This window comes from Melospiza melodia, chromosome 3 (assembly GCF_035770615.1).
Source record: "Melospiza melodia melodia isolate bMelMel2 chromosome 3, bMelMel2.pri, whole genome shotgun sequence".
Lineage (NCBI taxonomy): Eukaryota > Metazoa > Chordata > Aves > Passeriformes > Passerellidae > Melospiza > Melospiza melodia.
In genome coordinates, this window is record NC_086196.1 from 70,488,264 (window position 1) to 70,514,250 (window position 25,987).

The following is a 25,987-nucleotide window of genomic DNA, read 5'->3' on the forward strand; positions in this document are numbered from 1 at the left end:
CTGCCCTCTTTTAGCTCAAAGCCATTCCCCTTGCCCTACCACTACCTACCCTTATAAAAAGTCCCTCCCTGACTGTCTTGCAGACCCTCCCTTACCTACTGGAAGGTGCTCTAAGGTGCCCCTGAAACCTTGACTTCTCTTCTCCAGGCTGAACAACCCCAGCTGTCTCAGCCTGTCTGCACAGCAGAGGTGCTCCAGCCTCTGAGCATCTTCATGGCCTCCTCTGGATTCACTCCAGATGAGATTCACTCCATGTTGCTCTTCACACTGCCTCACGTTTAATTGGGCTATCGATAGCATTCAGGCCATCTTTTTCTCCAGAGCAAATTATCTACACTAACAAATCACCAGTCTGGTCTGCCACTTTTCCTTACCTGTAAATGAATACTGTGTTGGACCTCCCGTATAGACAGTCTCCTCTTCTGCTGGACACACACCTGCCTCCACCTCTGTTTCTGCAGCACTCTGTGAACCTTTTATCCACGCACAGATACTCTCCTTAGGATCAAAGCCACACTTTCCACAATGTGCTGTTTCCTCCATAGATAAAGGGCAAAGGACATTAGCCTTGCATTCTTCTTTTACCTAAGGAATACATAGGAAAATTTAAATATATTTCCCACATTTTCCTTTCTCTATAAATGCTTCCATTAGTATTTCTCTATCTTTATACAACAAAAAAACCATGCCACCACCTTGATTACATTGATATTTCCAGTATATGTGAGACCCTTTCAGCCTTTGGCCTGTCTACTGTCTTTGATCATTGATGTTTCTATAATCCTTTCTAAAAGAAACAGATTTTTTTTTAGGGTCCTTGGATGAAAGCATCACAAATTTTAATTACTGGAAGCACAAATGGCTGGATTTGTTGAAAATAGAAGAGTCTAGAATCAATGACAACAGGATTTTATCCAAGAATTTGAACATTCTGTTCCTGCAAAAGCCAATATCCTGTGGCAAATCAGTAGCAAATTCCCAGCCCCTCACACAGCTTGCCAAGTACACAAGAGGTCTCTGTGCAAGTCATTGGCAGCTTTTGAGACTGAAAACTCCATCCATGGGCTATATAAATAATGTCTTCTGCCACATCACTACTAAACACAAGCTTTGCTGCAATAAGAGGACCTCTGCAAACATAAAGATATAAGATTTAACCCATAAAGTACAATTCACAAAAATATACACTGAGCATCCACAACTTTCCATTAAAATTCATGAAATAATATTTTTGCCAAGCCATAAGCTAGAGAGCAATAATTCTCATGAAATATAGGTTGCTGCAGAAAGAAATGTACTGCCAAATTTGCAACAAATATTTTTGCCCATTAGGTCCTAACCTTCAGAAGGAAATCCAAGCAGATTATACCTAATGCTTCCTTAATTCAAATATTGAAATTAGCTTCTCAGCTGATTAGAAACTTCAGCTAATTTAACTTCCCAAATTTGGCCCTTCCACAAATAATTACGTTGTGATAGATAACCATATAGGATGCAGGATATAGATGGATTGCATTCCCATGTAAAGTAGCTGCAGAATGTGTCAGGCAATCAGCCCTTTTGCTGTTAGTAAATCTATACATCTCAGAGAGCCAGCACGGCTATCTCTTCTCTACTGTGGGTAAGTGAAATACAAAGCACTTCCTTTGTTTATACTTTATACCTAGGGCAGGGATCTGCTGTGTTATCTACCAGAATTCATTAACCTGTTCTCAGCCATTTTCCCTTGCATGAGCTACTAATACAGAGCATGGAGGAACTGCAGCTGACTCATCACAACGCCTGGATTTTCTCTAGGAGAAAATGATTCAGCCCAAAAATGAAATTACACGAAAACCTTGACATGAAAAGGCAAAGATGTAAGAAATATTTCTGTATTAACTTAGCAGAGGAACAACAAGGACATAGGAACACCTGCATGTGGCAGGATGGAGTCTGTTTTACTTTTCTTATATATTTGGTAAATTCCACAATATCTTTCTGATTTCCCTATTGTAGAATTCACAATATCCAATGTTCCTTTTTCTCCTTCACTTTCTCTCTCTCTTATCATAAATATAAATACAATTTTATAAAAAGCATATACATATATATTATACATATATACAACAATTGAGAACATTTTTACAGCATATGCATAACACCAAGATGCTAATTCTTGAGGATTTCTGTTGAATTCAACATGGAGTTGCAGGCAAAATTGTCTCATGCTGATGCCAGGGCACTCTTGGAAAAGACCAAATTAGCCTTTATGGTGTTTAGTTTACTCTGACATTAAAATAGAATGAGAATAAACTATATAATTCATTAGGCAGGAAAGGACCTATCCTAGTACTGCTGAAATTTATGCCAAAATGGCCACTGGTTTTCTGTAGGATCAGGATTAAGTCCATCAAGAAAATGTCAATTGCTTTATTTTTATTTTTGGGGTTTTTGTGGATTTTTTTAGGAGCTTGGGGAATCATGTCCTACTGCCTGCTCAAATTGAAATGTTATAGCATTTTTATACTTCAGAACTGGCCATCCAATTTTAATTTCCACTTAATGAACAACATCAGAAACAGTGGTCACAGAATGGAAGCTGGCTATACATGTCAGTCTTGTTAGTATGCCAGCTTTTAGCCACTGTACTAATCTGAAGTGCTGGGCAACACTTCACAGAGGCAGCTAATCATTATTAATTCCTTTAGAATTCATTGCAATAACATCAATCATGGCAAACTCATTCGGTATTAATATGGATGTAATGTGAAAATGAATAATGCACACAAGAGTTTTTATATTCCTATTTTAGAAAAATAGTTATGAACAGTGTATTTCTCTTTCCATCATCAAATCAGAGCTACCAAGAGATTTTCTATCAATTACCTTCATCATCATTCCAGCTGAAATCTTGTCAGAGCAAACATATTTCAAAGGATTATATCCAACTCCATTACAGCATTCTTCGCTCTTTGGAATAAGTTCAGTCTCACAGCATTTTACTGGCACTTGGTCATTCTTTCTAACATGTGCGAGGGACTCACCACTGGAACCTGAGCAGCATATGGTATCTGACTTATTCACGTACTCTTGCCCACAACAGAACATCCCTGAAATGAACAAACAAACAACAAAAAAAAGCTGAACATGAAATTTAAGTAAATAGATAGATAAGAAAGGAGAAAGCTCACAGTGCAATATATCTTGGCATAAACCCACCAGCAGCTGGAATTATGCAGATTTAGCTAAAGTGAGATTAAATTCAAACGTGAGGTGACTGAAGTAAGCATCCTGACTTCCAGACCTGCTGAAAACAATCAAGAATTAGAGAAATAAACAGGGTGCCCTACAGCCAATGCTCACCACTCCGGAACTTTGTAAAGAACTTTGCTATGGAATGCCACACCAGTGTACTGGCCACAACAGGCTGGAGATGGATTGTTGATGAAAATTTCCTGTAGAATGTAAATATTTTATATTTTAAAGTAGGAATTCATATTAGGTACCTAGAATGCAATGGGTCACTTGGAAAACACCCAAAGTGAAGCTTCAGTCATCTTATACAGAGAATTATCACTCAAGAAGTTGACATCTATATGTAAATTGAATTTCTACAATGGAATTGATAAGCTGCCAAACTTAATTCCACTATTTTTTCTGGTTTTAATAATTTCATTTTTAAAAGGAAAGCTCATCATAATCACTGCAATTTTCCACATATTCATATGAAATACCAGTGTTGAACCCAACACCATCTAAAGAAAGGGGTAAGTTTTAACTCAGAACCACTACAAACTCCTCTATAATTGCAATGAAATAAATGCTATTACTAATTAAACTAGGAAGATGTCACACAAAAACCAGGCTGTGATATACTCTTACATCTACAATGTAGTTTGTGTTTGGCATCATTTCTGTTGTATGTTGGCATTTAAAACACGTGCAAGAGTGGCCACTTTTTTCACTGCTATTTATTGCAGCAAATCTCTCTTAGAAGTCATTCATAATGAAAATTAATCTTTAAAGGTGTGATCCTGCTAAAGCATTCAGAACATTTCATTCCAATCACTGGAATGGCTAAAAATGGTGATGTTACTTGCATACTTTACCTTTTATCAGGGCTGGTTCTATTCTCAGCAATCAAACTGTGAGCACCAGCTCTTCAAGAAGTAAAATATTTCCTCTTATTCACACCCTTTTTCCAAATTGTCCTAGGATTCTACCAATTTTAAAGAGAGAATTAATACAGAAAAGGACTCAATTCAATACTAATAAGCAACTCAGACAGCCCCAAGGGACTTTTGACAGGCAAACTAAAATTTTGATAATGAACTGTTTTTCTATTGAAACAAACAAAGCTGTATGCTTTCACTGTGAACCTCATCTTTGTTTAACTGAATTAAATTTTTCAGCCAAGACTTCACTCACATAACAAGAAGTGACTCCCTTTCTAGTTTCTTTGGTAAACCATTACTTCTTTAATTATTATCAACCTTGTTCCAGTGTGATAAATTGCTAATTACTTAATACCCTAATCAGCGTTCATTCTTTGCACAGATAAACTGTGACAGCGCCATTAATTTAAATAGTAATTTCACTTAATGGCCAGAACGGCACACCAGATTTTTATGCAGCATTTTCTGAAGACTGCATCCATCACTGCAATATTCTGACATAAAGATGTCTGACGTGCACTAACTCACTTAGGGAGAGCAGATGTTGCAGAGCAGAGTTTGGTAGTAATTCCCAGAGTGCATCACTTCAGCATGAATGAGCTGCAAAGGTAGAGGTAGACAATCTTCTGAAACTGCATTGCATAGCCCCTGACCTTTCCTTAATTTATCACGTGTAGCACTTGACTCCTGAACCTTGACACCTCAAATGTACAATTTTAAATATGCTCCAAGAAAAACAAAATAGGACCATGTAATATTGATGGATTGATTTTCCTTCTAAAAATTGCTTTATTCAATTGCCTAAGGATCCAGAAATTCCTATAAACCCTTGCTGAATTCAGTAAAACATCAAAATGTAAACTATTTGTTTGTAACTCAGTTGGAATGCGTGTGTCATATTTTATATATTTGTTTTATAGGCACGTAATGCATTATAACAAAAAGAAAATCCATGGGCTCGAAAAGACACTTCCTGCTAACACTGATTTCTGTCAACAACTATTTCATGTTCATCCCCAGAAACTGAAAAAAATTTATAAACCTAGCTGAGTGATGAATTACTAATTTAGTAAATCTGCAAAACCAATGCTTTCAAAAGGGAAAAAATGAGTATTAAAAGGCTTAGCCTTTGGAGCCAGAATAGAGGATCAACAAAATACAGAGCCAGTGTACATTGCAAACTACTCCAAAAATCCTTGGCTTACATGCGGGTATTGCAACTATTACAGATCAGGAACCACAACAGTTCAAAGCATCATCTTTCATGAGTCTGGGATGTCAGTACAGTGGCATTAAAAGGAAAAAAAAAAAAAAAAAAAGAAAAGACAGTGAGAGTGAAAATCCAAGAGTGGTTTTAGCTGACATTATCCTTTATAGCCAGAAATAGAGAACTTTGGATAATCACACTGCAGCAGTGGGGCTCAGGATGTGCCTGTTCACCAATGCCAGCCTTTGCCAGTAGATGTCTCTATGGTCACCCCACTAAATAAGGCCAACGAGGGGCTGAAAAGGGAACCTAAGCAAAGAGAAATTAATAAATAAAGAGAAAAAAAGTAATGTGGGATGGATGAAAAATCTCTTTTTGCAAGGTAGACTCTCTGAAAAAGGTATGTAATGCCAAATGAAAAAATTCTATGATTCAAACTCTTAAACCAATGTTCAATGCAAACCTGGATCTAGATTCAGCAAAAAGACACTGATTTTGATACAGGGCTTGCACTTTTAGTGAACAAGTTTTTCTCTTATGTTTTTTTTGGAAGGACTTAAAATTCTCAAACAAAAGCTTTAAATTGTCACTAGATTTTTAGCTATGGCATTCATTGCCAAGTGCAAAACAGTGCTTCAGAAGCAATTCAGCTTTTGCATAAAACCACCCCCGTTACCTCTTCTCCTTCCAGACAATGAGATCAGCCTTCCAATTACCATATTCTTGCAAAATTCTACTTATCCATTTGCCAATGATAAGTAAATTATGTTTTTGTGTAAGAGCATTTTTTCCATGAGAATAATTACAATAATTAGGATAGGAAGCAGGTAGATTTTTATGCCTGGCTTGTGCATTTTCGTGATGTATTTAGCAAGGCTGAATTACTCCAAGAAATTAGGCAAAAACCAATTGAGCATGATCTATATGATATGATAAGAAACCACAATCTATTCTATGTTTAATGCAAAAAGAATACGATCTCTTTTCAACTGTGATGCTAATTCATCTTTCCAACCTGTATTTGTGTTCAGCTGTGTGCTGGCTCACAGCGTGAAGTCCTCACAGAAAACCCGTGAGCAATGAAAAAAGCCACTGTTTTCTTTTTCAATGGCCAAAAAAATGTCATCCTGATCCATTCTTGGGAAAAATAGTGTAAATGATTGAGTGCTATAGGCTAAACACATTTTTAAAAGAGAGATATAAAGTTTTTTTAAATATCTTTATTTAAGGGAAAAAAAACCTGTTAAGAATACATATATACTGAAATGAAGAACATAACTTTCATCCCAAGATACCTGTATTACACTCCTACACAACTCATCTGCCCAGAGAGAGCAGTAAAAACATAAACGCTACCCCAGCAGTTCTGTTCCAACAGCATCTGTTAATTCACTCCATTTATAAAATACATATTGACAAAGACAACTGAACTGGGACCAGAGAGATTTGATTTGGTGTGAGAAAGTCAATTCAATGTGATTTTGTTAAAGGGCTCCTGCAGGCAAATAAAAGAGTTTAAGTAATAAAGTACATAAAGAGATGTTTTATGAGCCAGCCCTGTCTTGTGGCAGCCACACAATGCAGGGCTATGCCTTGCTCAGAGCTGGTATTGAGAGCATGCATGCTGTAGATCAAGCACAATTAGGGATCACAATGAGACGCAGCTAAAATCATGCAAGCAGTGCTGCTCACAGCTCACACCAGGAGTTGCCAGTGGAAGGGAAGGATGGCATGGAAAGCACAGAAACCATGGCAATACTCATCTCATTACCTAATCCAGACAGTCAGCACCCAACGAGGGTGCTCCTACTACCAGAACCACCGAAGGATCCAGGGAATACAAAAAATTAGCTGAAGACATAGCTTGTTTTTTGGAGAAAGGAGGAGTTCAGCCTTCAGATCTGGATTCTTAGTCATATGTTAAGATTCTTGGTTGTACAACTAAGAGGCTCAAACTGGCACACACCATCACTCGGCTTTGTACACCAAGCAAAGCTGAGTACTAAACCTTCATTATTTCTGTATTTTGAAATCAGACTCCCTTTTCACACCACAATAGTTTCTGAAGTCTTTTTGTCAGGCTGAGAAAGCCTAAGGCTGATGGGATATAATTTGTCTAATAACTGTGGAAAGAAAAGACACATGAAAATATCTGAATAGGTTTTCTAATAATACCTCCAATGTCTGTCCTCAGATAGTTGCAAAGTGTTTTATAAGGAAGTAGGGCTTGGACTCTACCTCTAAATGATGGAGTAATTTCCTATAATTTCCAAGAAATTAATGGGATACACCAGATGAGCCAGTGAGCAGTGCTGGGGATTAATTTTTTGTTAATTTTAAACTACAGCAGGTACAGCCCCATGTGAGGGATGAACACAAGAGAGTGACATAGACCACCAAGCAGACACCATTGCAATCTTCAGTTTCCAGGTGACTAACTCCACATTTCCAGAGCAAATGGAAAAATCCCTGCACTGGGATACACGGTGGCACAAGGTGGTCAATCTAACCTCACTGAGGTCACCAGTCCTGTTTCCTGACTTGCACAAGGAAAGATCATTCACTCCTTTTGAACTGTCTGGTTTCCTCAGCCCCTGCAGCTTTTGCACAAAGGCAAAGAAGGTTACTGCAAGCTCAGCATTTTGGAGTACAGCAAAATAGGTGACTAAAGTGCAACAACATTTTAACAAATTGGCACACAGACTTGAGTGTGTCACTTCTGAATGGCTGGTGTCACAAGAGATTTAGAAAGATGAAGAGCTTTTTTTTCTTGAGGACTTATCACTTACCTGTGAGAGGTCTGTATGCAGTCCCTTCCTTTTCATCACCACAACAGACTGAGTCCATGCTTATGACCCTTCCACCGCAGCACTGCTGATTGAAACTGTCATGCAGGGATCCACCACAGCAGATTTGATTGCCTGATGTGGAGTAAGGCATTCCCTGGCAGCAGGAATCGCCAATTCCAACTGAAACTCTGTTTTCCTCTTCATTAGGGCAGCATACTTCTCCTGTCAATATAAGGATGCAATTAAAGATTTTATCCATTTATAGCCCTTGAAATTCCTGAGAGCCTTTCATTAGATAGCAACAAATCTGGATTCACACAGCTTCATGTGCAGAACTCTCCAGGTGAAAGCACAGAATCACTTGGTGGTTTAGGATGCTATAAAAGTATTGTATTAATTTGTAATAATGATTAAAGAAATGTGCATTCATTAATTCAGGTCAAGACTCTGTAAGATATCAAAAGACAAGCATGACAGAGACAAAGCTGAGAAGAGCAATGAAAATAATGTATGTGCATATGACAATTATACAAATAAAACCTTTTTGCAATTGCAGCTACACAGTAAAGAGAGCACACTCTTGCTGTGTTTAACAGAACCATCAGGCTACTTATTCTTCACAAAAAATTTTCTTGTCTCCTTCAAAATCATTCCAAACTCGTCTTGATGAATCAATTCACAATGCTTAAAGCATTTTTCATGTTTGAGAGTCGCTCAAGAGTTCATCTCACAGAGAATTCAAGGATTAAACTCACTTTAAAAATTAAATACCACCATCACAATTGGTGGGCTTGGCTGCAACTTAAGCAAAATTATCAGCTTTTACAGGAAAAGACTGTAGGATAAGATTGCCACTGAGACTGACACTGTAATGGTCGGGTGGGGTGGGCTGGAATAAGGTGTTGGCTATGAACAAAGCACATACTATTATAAAGGAGCTGGTGAATCCAATTGAGCTGATCCAATGTTCTAATATTTTTATATTATTTTTCTGTGTTGCAGTGTTTTCTGTGGCTCAAATGTCATTTGGAAGGAGGAATGGTTTTGTTTTGCTATTGAAAATGGATAGTAGAGTTGAATGAAGTATTTTGATTCCTGAATCATAATCAAAGAAATGTGTTTTGATTTTTAAAACTTATCCTTCTCATTTAAACAATATCTCAAGTTTTTTTCTTATGAAAGGTTGGGAATTAAAAGACAGAGAGCTCCAAACTCAATGCATCTCTTGTCAGAAATAAACATGTGCTGAGATTGTAACAGATGAGGGAGAACAATGTTTTCCTTTCTCCCCACATTACTTGCCAAAGAGGTGCCTGGGTGGTAGTAACATTATTTGTTCTGCCTCCCATCTTATTTCTGGGATGGATGTTTGCACTTCTTTGTGCACTAGTGTTTCTGCCTTCCTGAGATTGAGATTCTGCCTTCCTAATTTGTAATCTTCATGCCTCCAGACCAGTATGCTTCAGCACATTCTGAGCTATTGGGCTGGCCAAACAACATCTGGGAAATATGTATGCTTGGAGAGTTTCCTGTATAAATAACTTTATCAAATAAAGTCAATAATAAGCAAAAAAAGATGAGAACAAATTTTTAGAGTATAATAGTAACAATCCATCTGGGTACTTCATCATATTTTCCTGCATTCCTCGGAAGCTAATTTAGCTGCTACACAGAGAAAGTATTAAAACACAGACTGTAGCTTACATCTATTGGAAATAAAACTAATTTTTTTAAAGAACTATTAGACATAAGACACAAAGGATCAGTAACCTTCTCATTAACCTCTCAAAATGGGTTCCATTCCAAGCTAGGCTTGAAAATGTTCTCCCTCTGAAAACTACTATGCAGTCTTACCAGTTAATTGTTATCCTTATCAAACAATGACCCACATTAACATTTAGCTTGAGGTTATTAGCATATTTATAAAAATAAAAAAGGAAAAAGTGACCAACAGTGTTCATGTTGCTGCCCTTTAGAGTATAGAAAAATAATGCAGCAAGTATACTTAGAAAATTTGTTTAAAATCATGTTTGAACATTCACTGTTTCATGCTTGTGGACTGCTGACTGAACAAGAACTACTCTCAGACATAAGACATTTTGTTCCACTGTGGTTTTCTTTCTTGATGTAAACAACATTAAGCTAGTTAACATAGACCACTGGATGGGGACAGAGGTCACAGTATAATCTCTCCATTTCAGTACACTGAGATTAATGAGGTCAGCAAAATACACTTCTCTGGTTCTTCCATGTGATAGAACTTTTCTGATGACATCATGGAAGGCATTCTAATATTGTGATATATTAATTACTTTTTAAAAGATCAGAACTTGGGATGTGCTGAACGTGTTGTCAAAATGTCAAGCATTTCTGAGCCTACGGAATGTGTGCCAGCTCGTGAGTAATGGAAGCATTTTAGCTCCTGACCTGACAATTGCCTGCAAAGAGTTATATGCTCTGAACACTGGCCCCATGAAAGGGATCTCTCCTCCCCCTCTTCCTCCCTTTCCTGTCAACAATGACCTCCCAACAAACTAGAAAACCAAACTCTGGACAGTAATGCAGAAGCACAGTTTTTGGCAAACTTCCCAAATCATTCTGAGAATAAGAAAAGGATAAATTACCATCAAAGTTAATGCATGTGGGAGGCATACTTTGATCTGTGACATTAGTGGAAACAAAGAGTAGACAATGTAGAAACAAGTAGAAGTGATGTCATCCAGAATATCAACACCAAAGGCTAACAATTGTTCTACAACAGAAATGGCTATGGAAAATCATGTGGGGTCAAATCAAGCAGAGAACTAAACTTCACCACTAAATTGCCTGATGGTGTTCCTATTAAGGAGAACTGCCCTCCCCATTATGCAGCACTTACTGCAATTAAGTATAGTTTGGCACAAATTAGTTCTCTGGGAAATGACCCAATCATCAGGTCTCATCAATTAAGCCTTTCTTGTACCAACAGAGTGTACTGTGTTTGGAAGGCAAAGTGAGCACAATTTCCTTTGCACTCAGCACAAATCTCGAAGACATCTATATATCTTGATAAAACTCACATTTATTGTTTTCATTCTCCTTGATTTAACAAACACATCAACTTTGTTGTTTTGTTTCATTCAAGCAGTGGAAAGGATCTGTCTCTTACCTACTAAAACTCTGGTGTAATAACCACCACAGCACTGATGTTTCGGCTGCACAGCATGTATCTGCCCACCACAGCAAACCCCTGGTGAATTAAGAATAAATGGAATGTACTTGTCCTCACAGCACTGGAAGCCAGGTTTATTGTCGTGCAGAATCCCATTACAACATACCTAGAAGTAGTAAAAAAAAAGAAAAAAAGAAAAAAAAAAGAAGATCAGTAAGAAGGCAGTGTCTGTTAAACAGCACATAATGTGTTGTCTGGCAAAACAATGTATATGAAAACATGTATCCTAGTGCAGACACTAATAGGAGTACAGTCAAATAAAATGTGACTTGGCTAAAATTCTGTGCCCTCCAGCATTATCAGACTTCAATAAACTACTGTGTATCTGACAGAACGCTGCTATTCTGTGGCCTTCAACCATACTGCACCTTAATAAAATAGTCCATTAATATGAATCATCTTCATATGCCTTGCAGGCTGTTTGAGTCTCTCAGTGTGGAGTAGATTGCAATGTGGATTTAGTCTACCATCACCTGACCCTTTTTTTTCTTCCCAATTCTTTTTTTTTTTTTTCATTTATGATGAAACCCTTACAACTAAAAAAAAGAATTTCCCAATATGAGCTTTTGGGTTTTCTATCACATAAAAATAAGTGGAATTATCTTCATATATCACATGACCATAGTTCTTCAGACAATGTGATCTCAAGAGAATAGTATTTATATAAGGACTTTTTTTTCAGAATAAAATTTATATGGAAATGAATTTTGAAAAAGCCTTTTTTACTGTGGACTTCTTTCTAGGTGCTGTCGAGAAAATTATATGCTTGAACAATCAAATATTTATTTGTACACTTACTCCTGTGTCAGTGGAGTGGCACACTGAATACCCAGCAAATCATACAGCACAGTCAGTAGAACAACCATAAAAATGGTAAACTTGGAACCTACAGCCACTGCAACTTATATCAGCTTCTTCCAGCTAGACATGAAATGCAGCTGGCAGCTGAGCAGAGATGTTAGAGCACAGTTCCTCCTTTGTCTTCTTTTGAAATGGATCTCTTCCACTACTGCCTTTTACCATGTCCTAAATCAGGTTAGTTAAGCAACAAAGAAAGAGTGTTGCTCTGAAGGATCTTTAGTTTACCTAGGTACTTTGACTATTACTTGAGAAAAAAACTTGTAGAAATGGATATTAAGGGCTCAGGGCATCTCTTTTGTATTATAATTACAATGTTAATAAAAATGAATACAAACAAAAATATTGATTTTCTGATGTCGTAAACTTTCTTTGACTTCAGAAGGATGATGTTTTGTTTTGTTCACTTTTGAATGGCCATTATTCCATGACTCTTAGGAGTATTAGGTTGGGTTCTGAAGTTACACTTTACAGTACATAAACAATAGGTAATCCACAATTAACATCAGGTAGAACAGAGGAGGTTCCTGTTTCCTCATTATATTTTTAGGTTTTATAACTTCATATGCTTTAAATTATGACACTGTTTTCTGCTTTTCCAAAGCACTTTCTCCTTCAGCACCTATTTTAGACTACCAGTGTAGCTGAATTTCATAATTTTCAGGAATTTTGGATCTCTGTAGGCACTATTATATTATTTTGCTGTCCATTTTGTCACTGGTAATATAACCCAATCTATGAATTTCATTAACCTACTGTTCTTTCTTCCAGATCATTAGTTAAGATGTCAAATAAAACTCAGCTTTAGAACTCTTGTCTGCTTCCTAGCTTTTGGATATTTTGCAATGACTGGTATGCACTCCAGGCTGAGATTTTCTTAATTTACAATTGGCTCCAAAGAAATCGGAAGGTTTACCTGGTCTCTCTGTATTTCCAAATGGCTAAAAAGCATTCTTAAAACCAGAAACCCAAGTCCTATTGAGCCACTTTGTTCAGAATAGGTCACCTTTAGCAAAGGTTCTTGACATTTGTAAAAATGCCCTCTGTCTTGTCCATTTTACTGCAACCTGAGCTTGAGACAGCAGCCAGAAATTTTGTACCTGCCTACATGAAAGAAGGCCAAACACATGTTCCTTGGGCATTCTTGGTCCCAATTTGTGCCCCTTGGGAGTGTCTGGTGTCTCCCTCTGTGATCTGTCCAGCCCAATACCAACTCTTCTTTTCATGGATTTCATTTGTCATCCCATTTTTCATTCTTTTTACTGATGGCCACCACTCAAATTTCACCTGAACACTGTCTTTCCACTTTTCAGATTAAAAAGGTGCACATCATTGGCTTTGTCCAGGCTCAAATGCTTAAGCAGCCATTTTACTTTCCATGAGGTGCCTCCTGTTTTAAGAAATGTCACTCAAGTTTTGAATCCTCTGTAGAAAGGGCTGCCCTGCATACCAACACCAGCAGGGCCATTTTAGTACTAACTCCACAGCATTCCATTTGAAACACTGCTTGTAAGATTGCATTATTATTATTATTATTATTATTATTATTATTATTATTATTATTATTATTATTATTATTATTATTATTATTATTATTACTGATGTGTCTCATTTTCCTCCTCAATTCCTGCACAAAATCCCCAGCTGTACATCCAGATGTGTTACAAAAGTTTCAGCAGCTACTTTCTCTTGTTAAAAATACATAAGATCCTAGGTATTTCCTAACAACCTATGGACAGTTTCCAAAGAGGGGCCCAGTCAGTTCTAGAACACATTCAGACTCTCATCTGGCATTACCAACTGATACAGTCAGTGCTATTATTATGTAGTTTCATAACATCCTCTGCAGTCAGCTGTAAATTGTTAAAGAACACTTTTTTGGCAGTCCTCTAGAGATAGTCTCTATTTGCATCGATAGGCAGCCCAAGGATTCTGCAACATCAATCCATAAAAAACCCCCAAACCACTCAAGTAATGCTAAATTTGCATCACAGAAAAAGAAGAAAAGCAGATGGATTGAAAGTTACAGTGGCAAAAGGTTATTATGAGCTCATCCTCTCACATCTAAATGCAACAGCCCCAACTAGGTGGTGTAATCCTGTACATGGAAGCAGAAGCCCTGGAGTGAACAAATACAGTGCCACCAGCATTTTAGGCAGGTTGGAGATTTCACTCTTGTAAAGAGGGTTGAATGCTCAACATACACTTGGTAACCAGAAGATCTTTACTATCTATGGAGATGATACAAGATGTTCATCCTTAGCTGTCGCAGGAGCCTTTAAAAACATCAGCAACTTCACAAAGTAACTCACAAATCAATCCTGTCATTCTCTTCCCACCCAAGCACACAGAGGGACTGTGATGCAGGAGCACAGGGACTGGGAAGGGTTGGGCACAAAGGAAGGCTTATTATGATGCTTGAGAAAGGCCCAGTCAGCCATGACACTGGCACAGAGTATTAGATATCAAATCTGGCAGGCAGGATTACACAATATTGTAACAATTTTTAAAAATACTCCAAACTTATCTAAGCAACTCTCTTCTAATTACAATTGTGTCATCCTTGATCCCTCAGCTTACTGAAGACTTTGCTGAAGGATATTATCTGGCCTTATGGACACATGCCAGTTGAGCTAAGACTGATTTACTCAAATAAACAGATGTGCTAGGCAGCCATGTTTATCCTTCTTGTCAAACGCTTGCTGCCAGGGCCACTTTGTGAAATAGCAATTCACAAAACACTCTCAGGAATTCCTATTAGCTACAGGAGTTCATTAAAAATTTCTGCCTGTGGAGCAAACACCAGAGTAATGATTGACCCATCATGTTCTCATGTGAGAGGGAATATTTTAAATTAGCAAGGCTCATTCTTTTTTTTTTTACTTAAATTATCTCTGAATCTTTACAGACACCCTTTTTCAGCTAAGTATACTCACTCAGGCATTTCTTTTCTCATACTGTTGTTCTCTTTCGGTAATTGATACAGACTTAGATCTAAAATCCATGAGCAGAAATTATTGTTATTCTCTTACAAATCACTATGTATTATCTTCCTAAAATGAGATCCATTTCCTGCTTTCAGGTGTGTTACAACAAGAAGTGTAATATTTTTAAAGGTTCTCTATGCCTGAAAGAACTTGAAAAGAATTTGCACAATATTGGTAACATTAATAGTAAATTTTGCATAAATATTGATGGGATACCCTTCACCAGTGTCAAAATGTGTTATGTTTCACTGCTGACACCTTTGAAGCTAGCTATCCAGCCACTGTTTTACTCCTCCTGTTCTTAAAAAAGAGTCCTGCTGGTGTTTTTAATAAATGGCACATTAATTACAATACTAAAGGGGTAAACCTGAACTTCCTACTAATGTCAGTTGTGTTTGATTAGTTCATTAACTACAGATTTATACAGCTTGTTGCACTTGAAAATAAAAAGTGCTAAAGCTGTATTAACACCTTCAGTCAGGACCCTTTTAACCACTGATGCTCAGACTCACGATGCAAAGGAAGCAGAGATAATTAGCCCTTATGCCACTCCTTTAATTACATTTTTATTGTACCTGTCTCATTATTTTCAAAGTTCACCTCAGGATGTCACCAAAAACAGATGCACAGTTTGGTAGCTCCATGGTTAATAGAGGAAAGCCTTTCCTATTGATACTGAGCTTATGCTACCTGATGGGTGAAACTCAGGCAACAGTCCCTTGTTAATTGAAGTACCTCTGCAAACCTCATGATCATGAGACTTCACATACAGGTAGAGTTATGGATCATATCTTATTGAAAACATCTAGAGAAAGACTGACAATTTTGGCAACTTGGGAATACTCAAGCAGCACAGTTTGTCACTGTAAAAGGTCCACAGGACATCGGGACCCTCCTGGCAGCAGACAAAATTCAGCATCAGAGTGTATTCTCAGTTCTTCTGAAAAAATACACACACAAAAATATTTCTAAATTCTTTCTGTGTTCAAGGAATAAATCCATGCAAGTCTTATTAAACACCAGGGTAAGGATACTAGGAACAACAATGTGTTAGCTTTAGTTAAAGTAACAAAGAATCCTAACATTGAAGCAGAAAACTGGATAACAACTAGAAAGAAGAAGTAGGGATCTGATACAAAGATTATTTAGGATGGGATGAATGTTTGGTCTTCACTGGTCCTAATATCAGTGCATGTGCCCATGAATGTGCATGGACACATGTCCCTTGCAGTGGAAAGGTCACCTGTCCCCAGGTGGCTTGGAGCGAGCTGGTTTATTTGCAGAGCAGAGTCCCAAGCAAAGAAGGCTCCAGCCTGGATCCCAAATGCAGAGCACACACAGCAGTGCAGCCAGGCTGCTCCTCACTGCCTTGCTCACAGAGCTGCACCACATGGCTGGACCCAGCTCAGCCAGGGCTGGATGAAGAGTCCCTGCATCCCACTCTGCTGCACACTGACAATACACCCTGGTATTTCTTTTATTGAAGTGGATTAAATTTTGGAGATCTCTTATGTAGCTGAATCATAACAAATCCCTCTTTTTCTGCAGTGCCTTACAATAGCAAGCTGATGATGCCAAATGTAATCCATAAATCCTTAAGAAAGATTAATAAATAACCATAAACATATCTTGAAATAATTTTACATAAAAGGCCTGGTTTTCCATCACTTTATACTCATTATTTCAAGAAAATTGTAAGAGGGAAATTAGATCCAGATTTTGTCTTGCAAACAAGGCGCAATAAGTGACTCAAGCAAAAGTGAGAACTGTCGCAGACATCCTTTTGTGAAAATCCTTTTCCTTAGGATTTTTCCTGCTGAAGCTGAGAAGTTTCAGCAACAAGATGTAAACAATAGTTATCTGCTGCTGTGGAATGCAACAGGTCCACCTGTGATTGGGCCATCTTGAATGTTTATAATTAATGGCCAATCAAGACAGAACTATCTCGGACAGAGTCCGAGAGAGCTGCCTTTTGTTATCATTCCTTTCTTTTCTATTCTTAGCTTAGCTAGCTTCTGAGGAAACTTTTTCCTTGTATTTCTTTTTAGTATAGTAATAATATATATATATATATATATATATATAATAAAATAATAAATCAAGCCTTCTGAACATGGAGTCAACATTCTCATCTCTCCCTTCACCTAGAAAGCCCTGTGACCATCGCCACAGAGAACTCCACAACCTATTTGTCTATTTATATACAACTGCCTGCTTTTGCTGACCAGTCTATTATCAAAAAACTTGCTTATTATTCTGGATCTGAATATTACTAAAGCTGCTCAACATTTAATTCTCAGTAGCATCTCTTCACATTTGGCACTACAATGCATGGTGAATGGCTGAGGTTGGATGGGACTTTAAGCAACCTGGTCTAGTGGAAGGTGTGCCTGCCCATGGCAGGGAGTTGGAATGAGATGGTCTTTAAAATCCCTTCCAACCCAAACCATTCTGTGGTTCTGCGAAGTGCTCCTGGCACTGGGATAAGAAGCTTTTGGAACAACTGCACACTTGTCAGTGTTGCCTTTTGTTTCTGTCCAGCAGACTGTCAAATCCAAGGACCACAAACACCAGCATAAAGCCTGACAGTGACTTCTATAAAAATATGAGAGAGAGCTGCCACTGTCTTATGTTGTCCCTATCACAGACTTGAGTTTAAAAAGCACAAAAGGCACTAAGAGCTCTGTAGATGTCTCTTACAGACATTTTGGATGGCTAGTGTAGATACACATAGCAAACCAGATAAAGCACTGGGAGGGGAATTTTAATCAACTCACCCACAAAAATTACCGCCATGTCATTTTATGTATGAGTGCTTCAGTTTCCTGCAGACTTTCCAGTCATTTATTATATATCCATTGCTTAACAAATAGCACCCACTCCTAACCACAGTCTTGGAGAATACAGAGAGACCATTAGAACAATGTAATGCAAAATTAATTAGAAAAAATTAGAAAGCCAGGGAGTCATAAAAATAAATGAACACTTTCCAAGCTCAAAGTTACCATAAGTGTATGAAGACTAAAAACAAAATGAAGAGGAAAATTTCTGAAACTAATTTAATACAAATTTAATTCATGTACATGCCAAGATGTAGTAAAAGTCTACCATGCCAGAAACCTGAAATAAATAATTTTACCTTTTAGAAAAAAGGGCTGCCCATAATTCTCTTGCAAGATTTCAGAAATACTTACATTTAATATAGTAGTGCTTTCAAGGGAATTCAAAAGCTAAAGCCATGTTGGCTGGAATAATTTATATTTTGATTTGAACCCCTCCAATAACTCACTCCCTTAATTACTGTCTTGTCTGACAGGGAATCTTGTGAATACATACTGTTTGCTTTAGTCACAGAACACGTGATGATGTCTTTGACAAATAGAGACACTATTTCATGACATTAAATCTTACTTTCAAACTAAGAGCTTTCTACCTCATTTGTCAATAAAAACCATTACAGACTCCTGCTATGCTATTGATCCTACTCCTAAACAGGAACTCATATGAAGATTAACCTGAAAATAGCCATAATTTAAAAATGCCTCTGACAAATCACAATAGATCCCATTCAGAGTTGCTCATCATTGTCATGTAACAGTTACCCACTTGTAGCTGAATCTAAATAGATTTTGTCTACTGAAGAATCTGGCCATTAAACATTTAGCCAAGGAATAACTTAAGAGGGGGAAGAAAAAAACCCAGAAAACCATGTTAATAACCACCATTTGCCATGCAGGATCTGAGGAATAATTCCTCACACAAAGAGAAACTGTATAGATTTGCTAGCATTTTTCAAGTTCTGCATACACATAGAAATTTCCTGTGGCCTTTCAGTGGTCAAGTGCAATGTCTTCATGCTAAAGTTGCCGTATGAGCTACCATGTATTCACAGGGGTTGCCCTGTCCCAGATACAGAATCCAGCACTATCCCTTGTTAAACTTCATAAGGTGGGTGGTTGCCCATCTCTCTTAATTTGTTGAGGTCTCTCTTCAGGGCCTCTCTGCCTTTGAAAGAGTCAACAGCTCTTCCCAATTTGGTGCCAACTGGCCCAAGTAAGATGCAAAAATACATACTGAGACCTATGTGTATCCACCATGGAATTTGTCACAATGGGATTGTGTTGGGGGACTCAAGAGGTGGCACTCCTCAAACTTCATTATCCATGGCTTGCATGATTTACTTGGGAACACCTATATAGCCTGAATTCTTGGGATGAACATCACACTACACACATGAAGCAAAGCTTTCTGAAAGGAAGAAACTTCAGAAGTCTGATGTTGTGAAGTGAGGTGGTCCTTGCAGTGGCTGGGAAACTAAAGTCCCCATACAGACCTGCAACATATTTGAAGGGATTTTGAAACACAGGTTCTGGCTTAGCTTCCTGTGCATTTAACACATTTACATGTGTTTAAATGACTTCTACCCCCAACCAGCATGTTATAAATGAAAACAATTTGGTGATTCACTTCAACACTGCACCAAACCAAAGTGCTAATGAACACATTCATAAATGCTTACCAATTCATTTCTCTTAAAAGGAAAAATAAGGTCAACAAACAAAGACTTTAAAGAATCACTCGTCATCAGCTGACTCACGCACAGCTATCCTCGTAATGAGCTCAAATATCCATAGTTGATTTTGAAGAGCTTCAAGATATCTATCAGAGTCTTGATTTTAAAGCATCAAAAGAAGCAAACCCTCCACTTCCTTTTCTCTGATAACTAGAGCTTTGGTGTACACATCTCTTCCTAAAAATATTATTTTCATTATATAAGTAACTTAAGAATATAGAAGTACCTCCGACTCTGGATGATAACACACTTCTCCACAGATATTTTCATCCTTTTTACATTCTAATGAGATGCACATTCTACTGCTTTTGCTGCTCCTTGGAGTTTTCAATGAAGTACACTTCTGCCACACTTTACGTAGGAGTTCATATCCCAGGATAATGCCATTTGGCTGTCCCGGTGATGCCCAGTTGATTTGAAGGGATCTGCAATAACAAAATAAACATCTGTTCAACATTTGGATGTATTTATGCCTCTGTAGCTACTTACATTAAATGATTAGCAGTTCCTTTTTACACTAGTTCACATCGAGTGAAACATTTTGAAGTTTCCAAAAGTGTTCTGAATAACAAATTCCATAGATCAAAGGTCTGAAAGTTTCTAAAAAGTGTCAATATCTGCTAATACTCCATGAAAACTAATCACACCGATAACCAAAGTCCTCAAATGTTGCTGTCTAAACAACATCTCTTTCCCATTTCTGGAAACTTATGTGTAGCAAACTATCTAGCATTTTACTCTTTTCATTTCATAACTCCTTTCCCTCTGTGCCTTCGCCAGTGCAGCTAACTCACACTGTGCTCAGCCATCACTTAGAACAGGCTTGAATTAATCTTGCCTTTCCCTTGTCTAAAACAAAAATAAAAAGAAAAGGATATTGTTTTGAGATGTATTCTTCAGTGTAGAATTAAAACTTATTACAGCATCAGTAAGCACTGGTTCCCTTCTGTACTTAAATCTTTTGACTGACATCAAATTAAAAGTAAGAAATGGAAGTGTTTATCACGACTAAGACTCAAGACTTCTGACTGAGTGCAAAAGTATCACTGCAGCAGCCTGCAAAGACTGTCTGTAAAACAAAACCCTGTAGCTGATTCCAGGTTTGATATCAGACCATCATCAGTTATAGGAACAAAATCTCTTAAGGGCTATTAGATCATGCTCAGCTGCAGCACGACTCTCACTACTACAAATGTGTAGATATTTCCTCAAGAAACTCACTTAGGATTATGATAAATTAAAAAAAAAAAAAAGAAAAGAGACATTTGAAACAAAAATACAATTTTCCCACTGATATTTCAAACAAGCACTTCATTTCTTGTATAATCACAGTGGAGTCTTGCATAAGACACAAATTTCTTTCACTGGGACTCTTTGGGTAGGGAGAAGGAGATCCCAATGCTACATGTAGATGAATAGGGGGACTGACAATACGGCATAGTTAGGCTCCAAGTACCTCTTTTTAATCTCCATGTCCCAATTACACAGTCACTGTCAGAATGCCAGTGACATCAGAAATTAGCATTAATTTAAAGTGAAAATGCTACAGTGAAACAGCAGCTGCTGAGATAAACTTTGACATCTTAACAGAATAAAAATAAGTGAACTATTATTTCACTTGCTTGAGGTATAAACAGAGGAACGTGGCTTGTAGAGTAGCCATTATCATTCCAAGGTCTTCATCTGAATCGTAGATTTAATTCCATATTCCATCCATTGCTATTTTGTATTCTCTACTTATTCTACCACGCACGCATGATCACATACACAAATGCACTCATCCACATTTATATAGTGTTACACTTAAAAACAGAAAAGCAGGAAAATATAGTTATAAACTTCAGGAAAAAATGTTAAAAAGAAAAGGAAAAGAAGGGCAGTACTTTAACCTTTATAAATGCCATTGTAACTCTCTCCTGGTCTTTGCACAGAATAGACCATAGGAGCAAAGAAAGCATTCCCAGTCTTAATTTTGAATGATTTGCTTTCTGCAAGTTTCGTTCAGACCCTCATGAGCATATTTTCAGAGTATTGTGCCAGTTTTTTGCAGTTTTTCAAGTCATAATTGTCTCAAACATAATTTAAAATTAGGCCCAAGTATTAACACAATAAGTTAAACATTTTGCCTTTTCTGCAGAGCTCAGTATGTATTTCCTTCCTTTAACAAGAAATCACTTTATTATTATTTGATAGCTACACAACTGGAGTGGACATAGCCTGATATAATGAAAAACTGCAGCTGAACAATTGTGTGGAAGGGGAATTCACTGACCAGTGGCAACGAGGTAAAGCTCAGCATGACCTTCCAGAACATACACAAGCAGACTCTTTCACAATTTTACGGGTGTTTCAGTTATGTCTACACCTTCTGATGCTTGCCACCCATGGCAAAGCGTGGCAATGCAGCAAGAGCAGGGCACAGCTCAGTTTAAAAAACAACAGCAGGGTTTCCATGGTACTGCAGAGGCTTTTTGACATCCCCCATCTGAAGGCTGAGCTGAAAATCTTCCTGAGCAGGTGCAGATTTAATGGGACACGATGGGCGCGTCAGTGCGCCGGCAGCTGTGTCGCGCGTGGTGCGTCTGACACAGCTGCAGGAACGCGGGCACAGAGCCTGCCTGGCCTCTCCTGCCACCCAGCCACTCCCTCTGGGATACCCTGGAGCTGTGCCTACCCTGGGAAGCGCCCACAGCCTGGCCTGCAGAAGCAGACTCACAAATTGCAGGCATAGACAAAAACGTGCAGCACCCCAGACGTGGGTATAGCCCCTCTCTGCCCAGATAAAACTCCAAACTTTATGGGAGCTCCTATGCTGGATGAGTCCCACTGCTGCCACTGAGGGGAAAATACTGACACAGGCACGACAGCCTAGCCAAGTTCACAGAAACAATCTGCTTCAGATTACAAGTCCACTAAAGCACTTTCAGGAGATAAAGAACAATTGCAAACTGATCCAGGAAAGTGTATTTGCTTTTGTGAAGGAGAGCAAAGTAAATTTGGCTCAAGAATGTAAAGACAATTATTTTTGACATTTTCAGGTAGAATTTATTTTTTAATCCATGAAAAATAGCAGTATTTTTTAATTCTGATAATGCTTCAGATGTATTTTCATAAAACAAACTTTGGAAATAAACTTCTGGGGTTTCCCTACTTCATCACCAGCTCCAAGAGCCCATAAGGCAGAAAAGCTTTTTTATTTTTTTTACTCAATACAGTAGTAAAGGTTTAACAATGATGTTTTAAGATATATCAAAGCTTCACTTCAGAATCTTGATAATGAATGTTCCATTACTCTCATCACATGCAGGAGTCAAATTCAAAAAATCAAAGATTTAATGACTTTACTTTTTAGGAGCTGGAAGTAAAAAAATAAACCCACAAGATTCACCTGACAGGCTTAAGATAGGGGACACTGCTATTATTAATGACTAGTGGGTAAAATATTTCCCTCATCAGGAGATCACACATACTGAGCAACTGCTGCAGCACTATTGCACAGGAGTTAAGTACCTGCTGCATGGTGGATGCAGGGCTGACAGAATTAGAGAAGGCAGTATGGCACAGTCCAGACACTCTGATAAATGGCATCACACCTCTCCTGTTGCCACAAACTTCCCGGAGAAACCTTTCAGTACTTTGTGTTCCCCATGACTAGAGTAGGGAGGGCAATCAGGTGTCTTCTGGCTCTCTGAACATCTTCCCTGTATGGAAAATCAGACTCCCTGATCTTTAGCTCCCAATATTCTCTTGCTGAAATCTGCACTACATTTTCTCACCTTCCATTTGTCCAGGAATGACAAAGGCTTTTTAACATGACACAGCAGTTTGACACTTTCATATTTGATTTCCTTTAGAACTCATGAGCAAATACCATAATCCCAAGAATTTGTTGCTATGTTTTATCCACTTTTTCAATTTATCCATTTTTGTTTTGTTCATTTTTTTAAAAATCTTTTTCACTATTGTGTTAATTTGAAATAATTCCTCCTCCTCATTCACCCACAAACAGCAACAGCTACGGCAACCTTCTAAAGTGCCGTGACATTGAATACCAAGTCAAAGAATTCACCCGACTTTCCTCCCATGGCCTTATCCTCTTTGAGCTTTCTATCACACCCTGACCAGGGTTTCTGGTTCCCCCCAGGATACTTAAAGGGCCCTCTACTCAAAAATCTGTGAGGGATTTTCCCTAGATTGCCTAGATTAGGCCGTGGTGTTTTCTGAGCCATCAACCTTTGAATTAGGCATGCGACAGAACTGCTGTATTACAAGGAAAAAGAGAAAGAAGAGTGTTTTAAAGTGGAATGAACTACTTTCCAAGACACCATGAGAATTAAATCCACTACCCAAACTATCAGTCAGTATCCACATGCATTCAGTACTCAGAGAACTTTCTAAACTGTGCAATAAAATACAATACTTGTCTACAGAGTCAGACCCTGAGGTCCTAATTAAAAACAAAACAAACCAAAAGTGTATCTGATTTCAGTGACATTTGTTTCTACCTAAACATGGTCAATGCAACTTCTCCCCCTAAAAAACCCTAAATGCAGGCAAGAAACACAGCAAAGCAGAATCTGACTTAGGACTCCAGGATTGGGTGCCACACTGTTTTCTATTTGAAGTTTGGCATTATAAAATAATTATATCAGGACTATGACCTTTTGTGCCAAGTTTCAGCCTGAAGCTGAGTTATTAAGTGTAAGGGGTGGAAAAGTAAGGTATTTATAATGGCTCTGGTGGTATAACCTTCATTAGAACACTTTGGATGGAGCTGCTATCAGAAAGACTTCTAAGTTGGTGGTGAAATTATAATTTCTGTCATGTAACACCTTGAGGCAAATTTTAAAACAATTATTTGTGAATGCCACAAAGACATTATCCTACAGCATGCTCATCAATAATACAGCCCCCCAAACTGATTCAGAAGAGGGAAAACGTCATGATTCCAAATAAAGACAATAAACTGCACAGGCTTTATTATATCTCAGATATCCCATGAGTCTATACTCTAGAAATGCCTTTTTTCCCTCTCTGATATGTATGTATATATGACAGATATGTATTAAAATGTCCTCTTGCCCACATAAACTGGGGTTTTTTTGCCCAAGCTTTTTCTTTTACAGGGGATAAACAAGCAAAATTCATATTCAGCCCAGCACCTGCCAAGGCTGTCAGCTGTAGTGTTTGTCATATTTCAATCAAAGCTGAAGCCAGCCAGTCATTTTTATACTGCACAATCCCTACATACTCGAGGAGCAGAATTAATGAATTAGCTATTGATTAAATTCCACTCTAGCAAATCCACCGTGGCAAATAAATGAACTACCCGGGGCACATGTAGGCCACGGCCAGACATGTCCGGGCAATCGATCAGTAGTTAGTATTCTTTTGGGATATAAGAACAGCTGATGATAATATGACATGTAGGAAAAGGCAGTGTAGAAACAGTCTGTTTCTGGCTGAGCAGATTATAAAGTAGGAAGGCATTTTTGATCCTTTTGCATTCATGTGTTCTGACATATTTAGTCTATATATAATAGCAGAAACATGCATAAGTGTTTGCAGTACAGACAATACAGACAAAGGCACACATAAGTTAAAGCCAAGGGCAAAAGATGAGATCCTGAATTGGGTTCTTATCATCAAACAAGCTTTGACTGTATCTATATGTGTGACAGAAAAATAGCAAGCTTAATTTCACCCTTATACAGAAACAAATGCTCAATTCAAGCAAAGCATACAAACAGCAAACAAGAAGCTGAAGTCCTTAAGAGACTGGAGTAGAAACTCCATTCTGTTGGCGATTTCTGAAGGCTCAGATGTTAGATACTAGTTATTTTCAAAAGATTTGTTTTTCTTTTGATGACAGAAATGCTGCTAATAAGCATACTCCACCAGAAGAGCAAAATCACAGGAACAATAACACAAACACAGGAGGTTAACTGCTTTACTGTTGGGGTAATTTTGAAAAATGTGTTTGCAAGTTGAGTTTTTTTTTGTCTTTGGAAGATATTAACTCCTAAAGAATCACTGTATAAGCTACTATTTGGCTGCTTCTAAGGACTGCAACTTTGATGCCCCCCTTACAATTGAGAAGTTTGCCCATGCCTGTGGGTGTAGTGGACAGGCAGTTTGCAAACAGTGGTTCAAGGAGACATAGATATGCATGCCTTTTCCGATAGCTTACTAATTCTTACTGCTG

The 25,987-nt window shown here is 37.9% G+C and overlaps 1 protein-coding gene across 1 annotated transcript in view; it reads right to left on the reverse strand.

The window, feature by feature from the left end:
- Positions 1-25,987, reverse strand: part of USH2A (usherin) — a 374,541-nt gene that overhangs the window by 83,043 nt on the left and 265,511 nt on the right. The window contains 5 exon segments of the mRNA XM_063152181.1: positions 375-585; positions 2,869-3,092; positions 8,154-8,375; positions 11,302-11,470; positions 20,009-20,207. Of these exon segments, the coding sequence (XP_063008251.1) occupies positions 375-585; positions 2,869-3,092; positions 8,154-8,375; positions 11,302-11,470; positions 20,009-20,207 (1,025 nt within the window).